The following is a 13783-nucleotide window of genomic DNA, read 5'->3' as shown; positions in this document are numbered from 1 at the left end:
TCTGGCTACTTAGGATTTTTTCCCTTACTTAGAAAGGCAGCTTAATTGCCTTTTGTCCTTGAATTTTGTTTTTCATAAAGAAAAAAGGAAGAAAATGAGGTCAGTATGTTTTGCCTTTAACTAAACTAAACTACATTAAAACTAATGTAGGCTAAAAGAAAGGGATGTGAGTTTTCAATAAATAGGATTAGGGAAAATGTACCTTTTGGAAAAATACTTTCTTTACCTGTCTTATGAAACGTTTCCTTATTTCAAAAATAGTTAATCAGATCTCCTCCTGGGGAGAGGTCTTACATAATTATGTGTTGCTTTAAGTAGTAGATCAGAGAATCGAAAGAATTGTTTGGCCTTACATTCTTCTAAGTCTGGTATTTTAATGGTAAAAGAGTTTTTTAGAGCCTAGTCCCCCAGATCTCGCAGCTTCTTACCTGTTGCCTGTACTGGACGGTTAAAAATCCCTTTTGTTTACTCAGTTGTTGATTGCTGCTTTATTAAGCACGTGCTTAAGATCTGTACTAATGTGAAGGTCATCCAGAAGAGGAGGAGTGAAAAAGGGAATGTTACACCACCTTGGAGGAATTTATTTATTCCCCCTTTCACCTGTTACTCTGTTCTCATGCTGCATGGAGGTTTACAGATTTCACTGCTTACAGTAGTTAAAATATAGTTGATGTCTGCCATTTTTGTTGGATTTAATTTTTTGGTCATTCCTGAATCTTTCACCAAGATCTCATATAACTTGAAGCTGTTTTACATTCATGATGGTTGAATATTTCTAGACTCACCGTTTGTCCTTCATTTATACATGCTGAATGCAGCTATTAAAATATGCACTGAATCAGTGTGTAATGAAGCCCATGTCCACTCTTGGCTTTTTCTGAAAAGGTTTGTATCTCGTTCAGTACTGTAACAGTCCTGCAGCAGAGGGTCAAGCAAAGCCCATCTGTAAGTCTGCTTAGTCTAAGTCTGAACCATGTTTTCATGAAGCAGAAATGAACACTTCATTCCTGTGGCTGAATAGGCAAGGTATTAAATGGATGTTAAATCCATTTCTGCACTGTATCAATAAAATCATTGCACCTTAAATGAAGTTTTATTGTAAAGCAGAACCCTTATCTAAATAAACCAAAACAAGCACCATGTTCAGAAAGGTATCAGGTCACTGGCACTTCTAATTGGGAGCTTATGGACTCCTCTGATAGGAAGCTGGAGTTGGTAGCAGTGTTCCACTGTCTTCGTGTTGTTTGACAGATACTTCTCAAAATCCTAGATCAAATCACATCAGCTTTTAAAATAACAGCTGTTAATTTGCTCTTTCAGTGGAAGAGTAAAAGCTTTTATTGCTGCTCAGGTTTTCTTTTTGCTGGAAATGAAGGCAAAGAGGATTGGAGTACAAAGAAAGATCTCAGAACTGGATGGCAGAATTTTTTGGTAGAAGTTCAACCTGTATGGTTTGTTTCCACTAGAGGAGCCTTCTTTGAAAATAGCCATGGATAGTGCATGCCTTCAGAATTCTTTAAGCAGATTTTAATCAAGTGTGATGCTGTCTTTACCTACTCTCATACTAAATATGTTGTTTATATTTAATAATTAAATTTACCATATCCCACATATCTCAAGACGTTAGTGTGAAGAATTCAGGGACAAATGGTTGGTGAAACAGTTTAATGTGAATAAGTGCAAGAAAAGGCATTTGCTGCTGAAATCTGGGACCTGACAAAAGAACTGGTTTGGGTGAGTTTAGTGTACAGGAATATATCTATCAACAGATGTCAAGTTAATTTAGGAGGTAGATAGATTTAAGCAAAGAATTGTGACATCCACTGTCAGCAGAGCTCAAGATACCGGTTGCCATTGGATTTAATCTACCATAAAAACAATGAGAATATTTCTACATGATATTGAGAGATTACAACCTTCTTTCATCCAGATTGCTTTTTTAAAGAGTCTGCATCATAAAATTGAGTCCTGCTGATTTTATGCTGGAGATAAACTACCAGGAGAAGATGCTTTCTTGATTTGTGACAGCAGGATTGGGGGAGCAGGGGGGTGGGGGTGCAGAGGTTATGTGTAATTTAGTGATGGTTATATCTAGTGTCTGAATTTTTTTACAAAGACTTATTTTTGGTCATGTCGAGAAAAGAGTGGAGGTGATTAAAGCAAAATTAAAATGTTTGTGAACAAAATTGTATTAGATAATGGTGGTCTGAGATTTAGGAATAGTTTGTAGGGGGTGTAATAGCTTTTATTAGAGTAACTGTATACAACTGAGAGGGAGGGGAAAGACTGAAGAGCTTTTAAGCATGCAAGCCCTATAATTACAAGAAAATATTAATTTTTAAAATTATTGAATCCTATTAGTCCAATAAAATCATGACTTCTCCTTCTGAAACTGGACTGATACAGTTAGTTATTAGTGAACTTGGATTTTCTTTCCATGCATGAATGTTTGTGGTTTAATTTAAAAAGGGTTGCTTACTAGTTCAGTGCACGTTATTTAGAAGTTCTTTAGTATTCCTTTCTTAAAGGGAAGGGATATGTTTCAAGTAAGTAAGTTTGGTAAAGGAGATGACTACTGAAAAAATTCCTTCCCGAAAGGAAGAGGGTAATGTGTTCAGAATGTGGGATTATGGCAAGAGCTGTGCCTCTTTTCTTAGCTCCAGGGACTTTGTGTTAGAAGGAAGAGGTTTATAATGGTTTTTTTTTTTCATTCATCATACACTGTAATACCACATTACAAGGCCAGAAGCAAAGTTTTGCTCTGTTTTTAAGCCTAGGATATCCTTGAGAACTTTATTTTAAGCAGGGGTTTTGTGTATTTTTTATGTCACCTTTTCTTCCAATGTGATTATTGTCGTGAATGTCTACTGATTTTTTTTTTTAAATAATATTTCTCTGCATAATTTATCTTGGAAGTCTGAAATCTATCTGAAAATGTAGATTATTCCAATAGTGATTTAATGTACATCAGTTACAGTTGTCTTGAGTAATGATAAAGTTGTAAAACTCTATCCTATTTTTATTTTGGTATTTTTGGAAAATAATCAAGTTGCCTTACATTTTTCTCAATGTTTACCTCACATAAAGCAGCATATATTCCTCTTCCAAGTGAAGTAAATAAAATCATGAGTATTTACTCAACAGATACTTGTGTTGGTAAAGTCAGTGAACTGTGAAACTGACAGAAGCTTTGAAGCAAATGCATACTTAGGAAGAAAAAAAGCCACAAACCAACAGTACAGACTTTCCCAGTGGAGACTGTAAGCTTTGTATTTTCTTATTGTGAACTACTGCTGCTTTTTACATAAAAATGGACCTAGTAGAAGTCAAGTGGTTGCTTCCTTGTGTTACTGTAGGATAGGCAGGAAGGAGAGCATGAGCTTGAATTCTAATCGATCCCAGGAGAAGAGTTAGTGAGGATAGATGTGTAGGCATGTATCCCTTTCATTAAATATCTGGTACTGCAACTAAAATATTAAATACACTATATCTGGGTAGGTTTTGAAGGCATGACTTGCAGTGGAGCAACTCCTAAGTTTCAGTATTCCAGTACTGCATTCGAATACTTGCCTTCGTTATCAAACATGGAAAGTAAACATATTGAAAGTACAGATATAATTGTGTTCAAGCTTACATACAGTTACCCCTTGCCCAGAAAGGTGATCAAGAGTTCACATATTTTAGATTAATTTCTTTTTAAAGAAATCAGTATTATGGGGGTTGTATTTTGTTTAGTTGGATTTATTTCTGGGCAAAATTGCTTATAAAAAAGGAAAGGAATTACTCATTTTTTTGAGAGTTTGCAAGGTTTTTTTTTTGTTTAGCAAGAGTAAAGGGTATCTTTCTGTGCTATCACCAAAGAAAACATTTTTGAAATAAGTGAGAACTAAGCTTCTTTCAAAGCAGAAAACGAACTTGTAGAAAAAGTATTGCTTCCCCTGCTAGCCATAAACAGCCATAGCTGTAATGTCATCCTGGTAGTACAATGACTTAAAGAAAAGTTGAGCTAGGAGAGCACTAATATATTTTATTAGACAGTTGATATGATTGCAACAGGAAAGATGCTTTTTGATGCACAGATTATTTTTAGATCACTCAGTCTCTAAAACTGGATCTTTTGTGAGCTTCTGGACTATTGCATAAAAGTTCAGAGCCAGTAATCAAAATAGTTTTCTTTTTTCTGTGTATTTGACAATGATACTTCGCTTAGACTTCGCTGTAAAGACTATAGTGGGATAAATGCAGCAAATACAGCAAAGTGGTGTACTTACATACATATGAACTCAAAATGTAAGATTATTTTTGAAAATAATGTAAATGTGTTAATTTTTTATTTTTAAAAAACTAATGCATTGTTATTTGGAAGTAAAGGCATGTTTAGCAAGAGGGAAAAAACCGTAATAGTAGTGTAAAATAATTTTAACCATCTCATCTAACAACTAGACTAATATGGCTACATAAAGTACAGAAATTTTGTATCTGTATGTTCTTCTAACTTTTTGATTAGGAAGTGCACCTACTGCTTAGTAGAAGTGAGGACTTCTGCCACAAGTTTTAACCTAGGGGGAGATTCAAGCAAAACATCCAGTTGTTGTAAACAACTTTGTTCAAATAACCTGCCATGCAAAAATATCCCAGGCTTCATTAAAGCTGTATTGAATTTGTGAGATTTTCATAGACATTTTTGTGGAATCAGGGAAAAATCTGTCTTTAAATTAAGAACCTCCCATCAAGTGTTCTGTTTTCCTTGACACTTATGTTGGAGAGAGCTGTTAGGAATGACATACATCAGTTCTTATAGCTGTCTACTCAAGGCTGTCTGCTTGGAGAAGTAACGCATTTTCCTGAAAGACATTGCTTTGGCATCTAAATCTCAGTAACTGGTTCTGGTACTGGTAGCATAAGTCTGTTATTGCTGCTGATGTAACTCTTCGTGAAATGTTCTTTTTCCTTTAGCAGCGTTAGCTGTCTCTTACTATTACTGACTTTTTCAGCTGCAAGGAGAGGAATGCAGGGATCTACCCTTCCAAAGAATACCACTGGGAAGTGCAACGTGGATGGCTTTTATAAAGTTTGGCTATTTCTTCCCAAGACATTTGAATTGGTGATTAGAGTAGAACTGTTTCCCTAAGAGAAGACTGAACTTTGCAAAGAAAATACAGATATTTTGAAGAAAACAAAGCACATAAGGTGGTTGGGGTTAACTTGAATAGTTACAATTGATGTGTTACTCACAGTGAGGTTATATCATGAAAGGCTAGAGTAAGTTGACTGGTATATGAAAGCATTATTTTGCCGAACAGTGCACAGTAGTCATTTGTGAAAGTGCAGTTTTGGAAGGTTAAAACAGAAGCTCTCCATCTCACATCACATACATGCACAATGAAAAATGCTGCTGCTGGCTTTTAAACAGTTATGCAACCTAAGCCAGCAAAAGTGGCACTGTTTTGGGACAGTTCTCAACTCTTAGTTTGCTGAAAGTCATCTTTTTGAACAGGACATAGGGCTTCTGGCCTGTATGTTCTCTTTTGTGGTTTTCTCTGTAAGTTTTGTGTTTAAAGTTTGGTTTAGGCAAGCGGAGAGAAGTAAATAAATATTTTCATATGTCTTCTGTAAATTATTTAACTTTTTTGTTAGAAAAGTTTTTTGACAGTGAAAAACCAGTATGGCCCTATTGGCTGTAGCAGTTACAGAATACTAATGTAAACAGAATTTGAATATTTCTATCATTATTTAAAAATCTGGAAAAACATCTAATAGATTCCTCTCTGACAGGTCAGTATTTTTCCAGACAGTCTGTTTTCTTTCAGCTGTAATAGGTAGAAATTAGCTCAAATAAAAATGTTAGTACAGAAAATCTGCTGATTGGACCCCTTCAATCACCTGTCTGAAGTGACTGGTTCTCAGAAGGAGGAGAACAAATCAAATGCTTTCAGTGTGTTAGGACTGTTGCATTTACATGATTTTTGAGTGCTGCTTGACAAGAGTTCTTCCAAAGATGCAGCATATATTTTCCTTTCTGGTTAGTGTTCCTTTCTGTGTGGGAAGGTGTAGAATCAATGAGTAAATTGGTGTGGGTGTAAGTGTAGAATAAGTGTACTTGTCATAGCATCACAGAATGTGCTGAGTTGGAAGGGGCCCATCCAGATCATAGAGTCCAACTCCCGGCCCTGTGCAGGACACCCCAAGAATCACACCACGTGTAAGTTTTGATTAAAACTTTGATTTCTATAGGAGATACAATGAAGTAGCTGAATTCTGCTTAGCCTAGGGAAGAAGCAGGGAATTATTTTATATACTACTCATTAAATCAGTATTAAATTGAGAAAATGAAGACAAATCAATTGTACATTGTCTTTTAATAGAAAATCCAGAGGTTTCAAATGAAGCTAGCAGAAGTTAGGCTGAAAACAATCAAAAAGTTGGTAGTATTATGGTTGTTCTCTGCAGAACATGGTGGAGGCAACCCATTGCCAAAAGATCTTCTGAATGACAAATCTTACAGGGTTTCAGGGGCAATGAGAAAAGCTCATGGAAGAGAAATCACTTACTAGAACCAGTGCGATCCACTGAGCCTCAGGTAGTTGGAGAGTGAAAGACGATTAAGAAGAAATTATTGCTGTGTTTTGTGACATTTTATATTCCATAGGTACTGTTAGGGAGAGGATAACAAGGTTTGATTTGGTACAGTGCAACTGGTTTATATTTCAGAAAGATGTAAAAGCCAGAAATCCTCCATGGTTGGTTTATATGCTAGATGAATTGCTTGAGACTCTCAAATAAAAAAAACCCAACAAAACAAAGAAACCAGTAAGAATCAGTGTAGATTTTTATTTTTTTTAGTCCATTGAAACAAGCAAGATCAAAATTGTAAATGGGAATTTGGAAGAGTAATTAGAGTAACAGTTTTTTACTTAATTTCCCTTTATTCCGTGTATTTTTTTGTTCTTTATTTTAGTCTGCTGTATTGTAGAAACACTGTTTACTGCTAAATGCAATGTTTAAAATTCCCTAAGATTGTAAGGGATAAGCTACAAATATGGACTATCAGGCAAGCCCTGGAGATTTAGTTAATCTGACCTAGATGTTCTTTTGATGATTGAGACCTGCAGTATGTGAAAACACTTCTCAATTTCAAAATGAAACACAAGGATATCTGTTGTATAACTCAGCTGTCCTTGTAGTGACAGACACATCAATCATTTCTGAACAGGAAAGGATTTACTATAAAAAGTTTGTAGCTTTCGAGCTGCCGAGTTCATTGGCATTCGGATCAGCAGTGATATTGGAAGTTGTAAGTGAATTCAGCATTTGAATTTTACCATGTCCTAAAGAGGATTAGCTACAAATGCAGGCAACATACTTTTTTCTCTTTCATTTTCAAGAGCCTGTTGTGTATCAAGAGCCTGTTGTGTAAGATGTTAATTCTTGACTTAGCTTTCAGCATATTTTATGTGAAACTGCTTGGTAGCTCTTAAAAACGCACTGAACAGGTACCTATAAATATAAGTAAGTGTGGGGAGGGGGAAAAAAAATGACAAGCAACTAATTGGAAAAAAAAGCACGCACCTGGACAGCTGTTTATATATACTGCTTTTGAATACTTGAGAAGTCACTATTTTTCTGTAACCTCCTGGGCTGAGGCTGTTTTAACAGTACACCTAAACATAACAGAGATGCTCCATGTTGAGAAACTGTGGTGTTAGCATCCTGGTTTTTGCAAAACCTTACATTGACTTCATAGAATGGTTTAGGTGATTGGTAGGATTATATGGCCTAACATTTACTCTGCAGAACACTGTTTCCTATATATTTAGCAAAATTTAAGAGTTTTCACTGAAATTTTGCATGCTGTTTTTCTGGTGTATGCTGAATTATTTCAGAAAGATGCAAGGGTAATAATTTTGCACTTGGAGAATGTGGAAAAAGGAAATTACCTGTGTTTTTAAAAGAGAGAAGGAAAATTCACATTTCCAATAGTAATTGCTTTCACTGTTTTGCAACTGAAACTTAATATTTCTCACAGCATTTTGTTCAAACTGCCTCTTTTGTGCATATTGGCATTCAAATTTTTAAAGTTGCACTTCACATTTAAACAGTAGAGTTTTCTTAAAATATTAAAAGCTAAAGGCCTTCAAGACTCAAAACACATGTTTCTCTGTAGGGGTGAACAGGCATTTCTTTGGAGTTACTTTGAGCTGTATTAATGTGAATCTGGACACGTGAAAGAAAAAGCAGAGTCCACTCTGTGTTTGTGCTAAAACAAGATAGAACAAAGGAAGTAAATCCAAGTATCTGTGGGAGGGAAGGCCAAGAGGTAGAAATAATGGATGCTTTGCTCACATTTTGCTGTAAACTTTTTTAGATACGTTGGACACGGGTAGTAGAACATGTGACATGTCTCTTTAAAATTTTTGAGAAAATTTAAGAATTTAAGTTGAGGAACTGCTTTTCTGATTATGGCATATGGTGCTGGGAAGGCACAATGTGGTTTTCTACACCAGATAGAGTTTCAAGGATTTGAAACATTTTCTTTGAGCATGTGTATAATATATCTGCAGTCTGCTTGAAACAACAAAGGAGTGAATAAGCTAAGGTTCCCAACCTGGGAAAGTAACAGAAAGAACTGTGGCATGCTGACAAATTACACATCAGTTCCTCTGTGTACAAACACATAAGGGTAAGCCTTAAGTGTCTTAGCTTTAAGAATAAATCTTGAGCCTTCTGTTCTGGGATAGGAATTGCCTTACAGTTACTATACCTGGTATCAGTACAGTATATTGGCATCACCACATGGTCATGGTGCAGTTCAGAAGCATGGTTTTCTAGCTGCTGAGTTGCAGTGGTGTTGAATACAAATACTTCATTGTGAAGACGGTTTGGAAATAATTCTTTACCATGAGTAATACAAGGGATTAGTATAGGTAACAGCAATAATACCCTATTAATGTGGTGATAGAAGTTATTTAACATTTCAGTTCATCTGAAGTGTGTTTTAAATCAACTCTCAGCAGTGTTCAACCAAAAAGGAGAATGTGGTGAATAAGATGACTGCAATTTTTATGTCTTGTAAAGGCAACCTAACATGATTATTTGTGAGCTTGTAGTTTTATTTAGATTTCAAGAAACAAACAAAAGCTATGAACTTTCATTATGAATACCTGTATTATGTTCCTGTAGAATGTTCTATGTGCAGTAATGTATTTCTTCTTGTGGAAATATTTTACAGACTCCTGGCTTGAGAGCACACTCTGGAAGATTGCAGTGGTTTGCAAAAAGGTGTATATTAAATAAACAGGTATGTGACTCGTATGATGTGTTCTATGGAACTGTCATTTTATTCCAAGAAAAATTGTTTTGAAGTATTTTCTTGCTTGATTTTTATGTTTGTGAAAGGACAGGTGACAGGCTGATGAGGTGAACTTAATGCTGGTGTATACTTAAACAGAAATATTATTTTAGCTGAATGCACACAGCATGTATGTGCACATATATAGAAACATAATTGTTTGGCTGAAGTATAACTGTGTTCTTCCTTTTTTTTGAAGTTGGAAGCTTTGGAGCAGTTGGTAGAATTAACTCAAAATCTATTTGAATGTGATAGAGATGAGATGTACTACCACCTGCTTCAACTGTATGGTAAGTGAGCTTAAGATCTTTCTCATGTTTGTAATCCGTTTTCCTTTGTGGTTGGAGATGGGACATAACCCTGAAGATAAGGCATATCTTGATACACAGTCTGGGTACCATTTCTGAGGCATCTTGTGAGGGAGGAGAAGTCAGGTTTGGGGTTTTTTTCATCTGCAGAACTGAACACAGTATAGTGTGTGTGTGTGTATGTAATATAGTATAGACTTACATAGTACAAGCTTTCCAATCCTTGATATTGTCTGGTGTTATGATTTGAAAAACTCTGTTTTGGCTTTCAGTATGCTTAGAGAAGAAAACCTGCTCATCTTTTATCTTCATAACTGATAAAAATGTGGAATTTCCTGTAATTGGATCTGGTTCTGAAAGGTGCATATATTTTTTAAATTCACCTATTTTTCACCAGCCACAACCTAACTCTTGCATCATTTATAGGCATGAAACATTTCAAACTGAAAGTTCATTTTTATGCTACAGACTTAGTGTAGGATGTATCTATGTGGTTTTCCTTCCTCTTTTCTGTGTTTTTCAGTCTATGTTGGTTTTCTTATTCAGTGTATTATACTGTATTATAAAGGATTACAATTTTGGAGATCTATTTTAAAGTACTAAAAAAAATATATTGTGTTAAGATTGGATATGGGGCACTATTGGATGTGGAGCACTGAACAGTAAATTGGGCCATAAAGCATTACAGGAATTCCTGTGTACTTCGGTAATGGATGTACATACAGCTATATATTATTGAGCCATTACAGCAGTTTGATATATCTGGAAAACTTGCTTTTGAGCTTAAAGTAATTTTAGGCTGTTCTCCAAGTACATCTTCAGTTGGGTAGGACTACTGATGCAGGCCTCTTCCCCACTGCACTTAGGTGCAGCAGGAGAGGACATGAGGACTTGCACAAAAAAATTACCAGAGACCCCAGGAGAACTTGCTGCTTTTCATTTCCTGAAGCCTTGGAAAGCTTCAAACAAAACCCTAGCGTTACCTAATTCTGGCTTTACACAGACTGGTTCACCATCAAAAATCAAGTAGGCCTGAAAATCAATCTTGTCTCAACAGGGAGAGAACCTTCCTTTTCTCCACTCACCCTGTTCACATCTGGCAGTGACTAAGTCTGTCAGAGTGCCTGCTAGGAAGAGAATCTAAGAAGATACAATTCATCAAATTCTGTCATGCAAAATCTTCAGTCTTCTTTCAGAAGACAGAACCAATTCCATCTATTCAAAGAAGTGGAAAATATTTGTGGGTTTCTGTCACCATGAAAGACAAAAGCTATGCATAATCCTGCTTTCAACCATTTTAGATTACCTATCAAAGCTGCCCCATGCACAAGTACAGTAGGACTGTCATTGTGTACCAAAGCCATAACTTCAGAGCTGTTTTAGGCATATAAAAAAAAGAACCTACCATCTAGTCCAAGCAGTAATAAAAATGTTGAAAGCAAGGCATTTGGGTTTCTAGAATCGCAGAATAATTTATACTGGAGAAAACCTCAGGAGTTTAAGCCCAGGTTGTTTCCTGATGGTAGGATAGCTCCAAAGTCAGATCACATTGTGGCCTTGTTTAGTAGAGGTTTGGGTGCCTCCAGCAGTGGAGATCAAAGAGCCTTCCTGAACAACCTGTCCCAGGATTTGATCATTATCAGATACTCCATTGCTGCAACTTTAAAATGTCACCTTTTGCCCTTTGCTGTGCACTTGTGAGGAGAGACTGACCCTTGAAGAGTCAGCGGAGAATTTACAAGATTTGCATGTATAGTAGGAAAACTAAACCTGATTGGAATAAAATGCCAAGGTAATTTATTGAGAAGGATGTTTCTGCTTTAGAGAGCTCATTTTTACCAGAGTGTAAATCAGTAGTGTCTTAGAGTCAGAAATGCTTCACAACTTGTGCCTGCAAAGGTAGAAAATGTAATGGCAGCAGGAAACCCCTGCTGTAGGTAGTTAAATGGTAGTTAACTGTTTTTTTTCTCATGAAGTCCAGCTTTCTATTTATTTGCAGTTCTGTACAGTGATGCAGATATACATTTCAATTAACAATCAAGAATAATAGATGAGCTGAGATGATCACTTCTGCAGTACTTTTGAGCTGATTTCTCATTTATCTGAAAATTCTTATAATCCTTGGGGTTTTTTTCTGGCATCCTCTATGTATTAAAACTTTTCAAACTGATGATCATATGAAGCAGAAGTACATGATTAATTGATGAATTATTTTCCAAACACACGATTCTGAATAACTTTAGATATGGATGTATATTCTAAATGTGCTTTTCATCTGAAGATTTTAATCTTGTTTCAGACAGCAAAAAGGTCTGGGGAAAGGCTGAAGCTATCTGGACTAAAATTCAAGAAGAAAATATTGTTCCTCGTGAGAAAACACTAATTTTACTTGCTGATATATTTGAGAAAAATGGTCAGACTGTTCCATTTGAGGTACCTAAGGTAAGTGGAGTTTAACTTTACTAGCTAACAACACTTACAAATATATTTCTTCTTACTAAAAATCATTAACACATAGCATTACAGTAATTTAAATGTTTGTTTCTTTCAAAGGTTAGGCCTGAAGATAGCAGAAATGCTGCTATTGTGAAAGAAATGAAAATACAGATGCTTTGCAAGAAAAATAAAGCACAAGGTAAACTGAAATCCAGTGTGGGTTTTTCCCCCTTTCACATTAATTTTAAGGTTTCAATTAACTGCGGAGCTCTTCTGTGCAAACTTCCCAGTCTCTGCTAAAAACAGAATGAATTTATGCATGGATGTTTGCCTTTGTATACAGAAGAGCAGAGTGTTGAAATGTGTGCAGTTCCTTTGATTTAGTCCTTGTTTAGTCATTGGGAATCCATTCCTATCCATCTCATCCCAAAGCAGGGTGACTTAAGAAATAGCTTTACTGGACCTTGCAAAATGGGGAAGGAATCACAGAATACCAGAACATCTCATGTTGGAAGGGACCACAGTGGGTCATCTGGTCCAGCCTTTTTGCTGAGGCAGTTTCATCCTTGAGCACATGGAACAGGACCCTTGCGTATCTCCAGTGATGAGACTCCACAGTCTCTCTGGACAGTCTGTTACAGTGTTCAGTCACCTGCACAGTACAGAAGTTCTTCCTCATGCTTAGGTGGAATTTCCTGTGCATCACTTTCTGCCCACTGCCTCTTGTCCTATTGCTCTGCATCACCGAGAAGAGCCTTGGTCCAAATTAGTTCATTTCTAGTATTTGCCAAGGTGCAGAGCATTTGAATATTCTGGGAATCCTTGTTTTCTTCATTTATACTATAATAAATAACTAGGTACATCACTTGAAAGCAGTATAGAAAATTGAATTCAAAAGGTTTAAAAATTAATTTTGCTGAATGAGGAAGATTTATAAATGCAAGACACCTAGTAATTTTCTTCTCTAAATGTAATCAGTGTATTTTACAGGTTGGACACAGATTTTTAAGCTCTGAGTTTTTGAAAGAAGAATGTATCAGTCATTCACACATTTTACTTACATTGTTAGTGAAATTACCATCTAGAGTTATTCAGTCTAAATATTCAGTCTATTTAGATCAGGAGTCTAAAGTTGGGTCTGGACATTCTGCATACTGGCAGTGCAATATCATGTTATGTATATGAAGTTAAAAATTGTGTATTACGGCAGACATGTTTTCAGGAAATTCTTCATGCTGGTAACTTTTGGGTCTTGTAAGAAAATGAGAAATGCAGAAATATTTTCATTGAAAATTGGATGAAATCAAGGGAATGCAGTTTATGACATTTCCACACAAGTGTCCTGTGCCTTTGGTATCATAAATGATAAAGTGGAGAGCAGGAGGAAACCAAATATGCCTTAGACTTGGAAGGGAAACTAGTTTAAAGCAAAAATATAAAATGTAACTTCTGTGATGACTTTGGGTATTGAACTTATCAGTAAATCACTTCTGCATATTCTTTTATTTAAAGGGTAGTATTTGAGAGAAGGTGTTCTAGAGTTACTGGGAATGAAGGGGAAAAAAAGATTATGTTGGAAAACAGTTCCTGTCTTCCTGGGAATCTGTTCTCTTGGACTGAAGAAAAACTCTAAAACCACTAAGTTGCTGCTTTTTTTTATATAACAGTATCATGTAATTTTGGTGTGAAT

At 35.9% G+C, this 13783-nt stretch overlaps 1 protein-coding gene across 2 annotated transcripts in view; it reads left to right on the top strand.

The window, feature by feature from the left end:
- Window positions 1–13783, top strand: part of LRPPRC (leucine rich pentatricopeptide repeat containing) — a gene marked incomplete at its 5' end in the record, with an annotated part of 87389 nt that overhangs the window by 52453 nt on the left and 21153 nt on the right. For both annotated transcript variants that reach the window (XM_082277214.1, XM_082277215.1), the window contains 4 exons: window positions 9230–9298; window positions 9549–9639; window positions 11957–12099; window positions 12211–12292. In XM_082277214.1, coding sequence (XP_082133340.1) covers window positions 9230–9298; window positions 9549–9639; window positions 11957–12099; window positions 12211–12292 — 385 coding nt within the window. The remainder of the gene's footprint in view (window positions 1–9229; window positions 9299–9548; window positions 9640–11956; window positions 12100–12210; window positions 12293–13783) is intronic.

Source organism: Coloeus monedula (genome assembly GCF_965178545.1).
Source record: "Coloeus monedula genome assembly, chromosome: 2".
Taxonomy (NCBI): domain Eukaryota; kingdom Metazoa; phylum Chordata; class Aves; order Passeriformes; family Corvidae; genus Coloeus; species Coloeus monedula.
The sequence above is the reverse complement of the archived record's forward strand: the minus strand, read 5'-3'. Positions and strand labels throughout refer to the sequence as shown.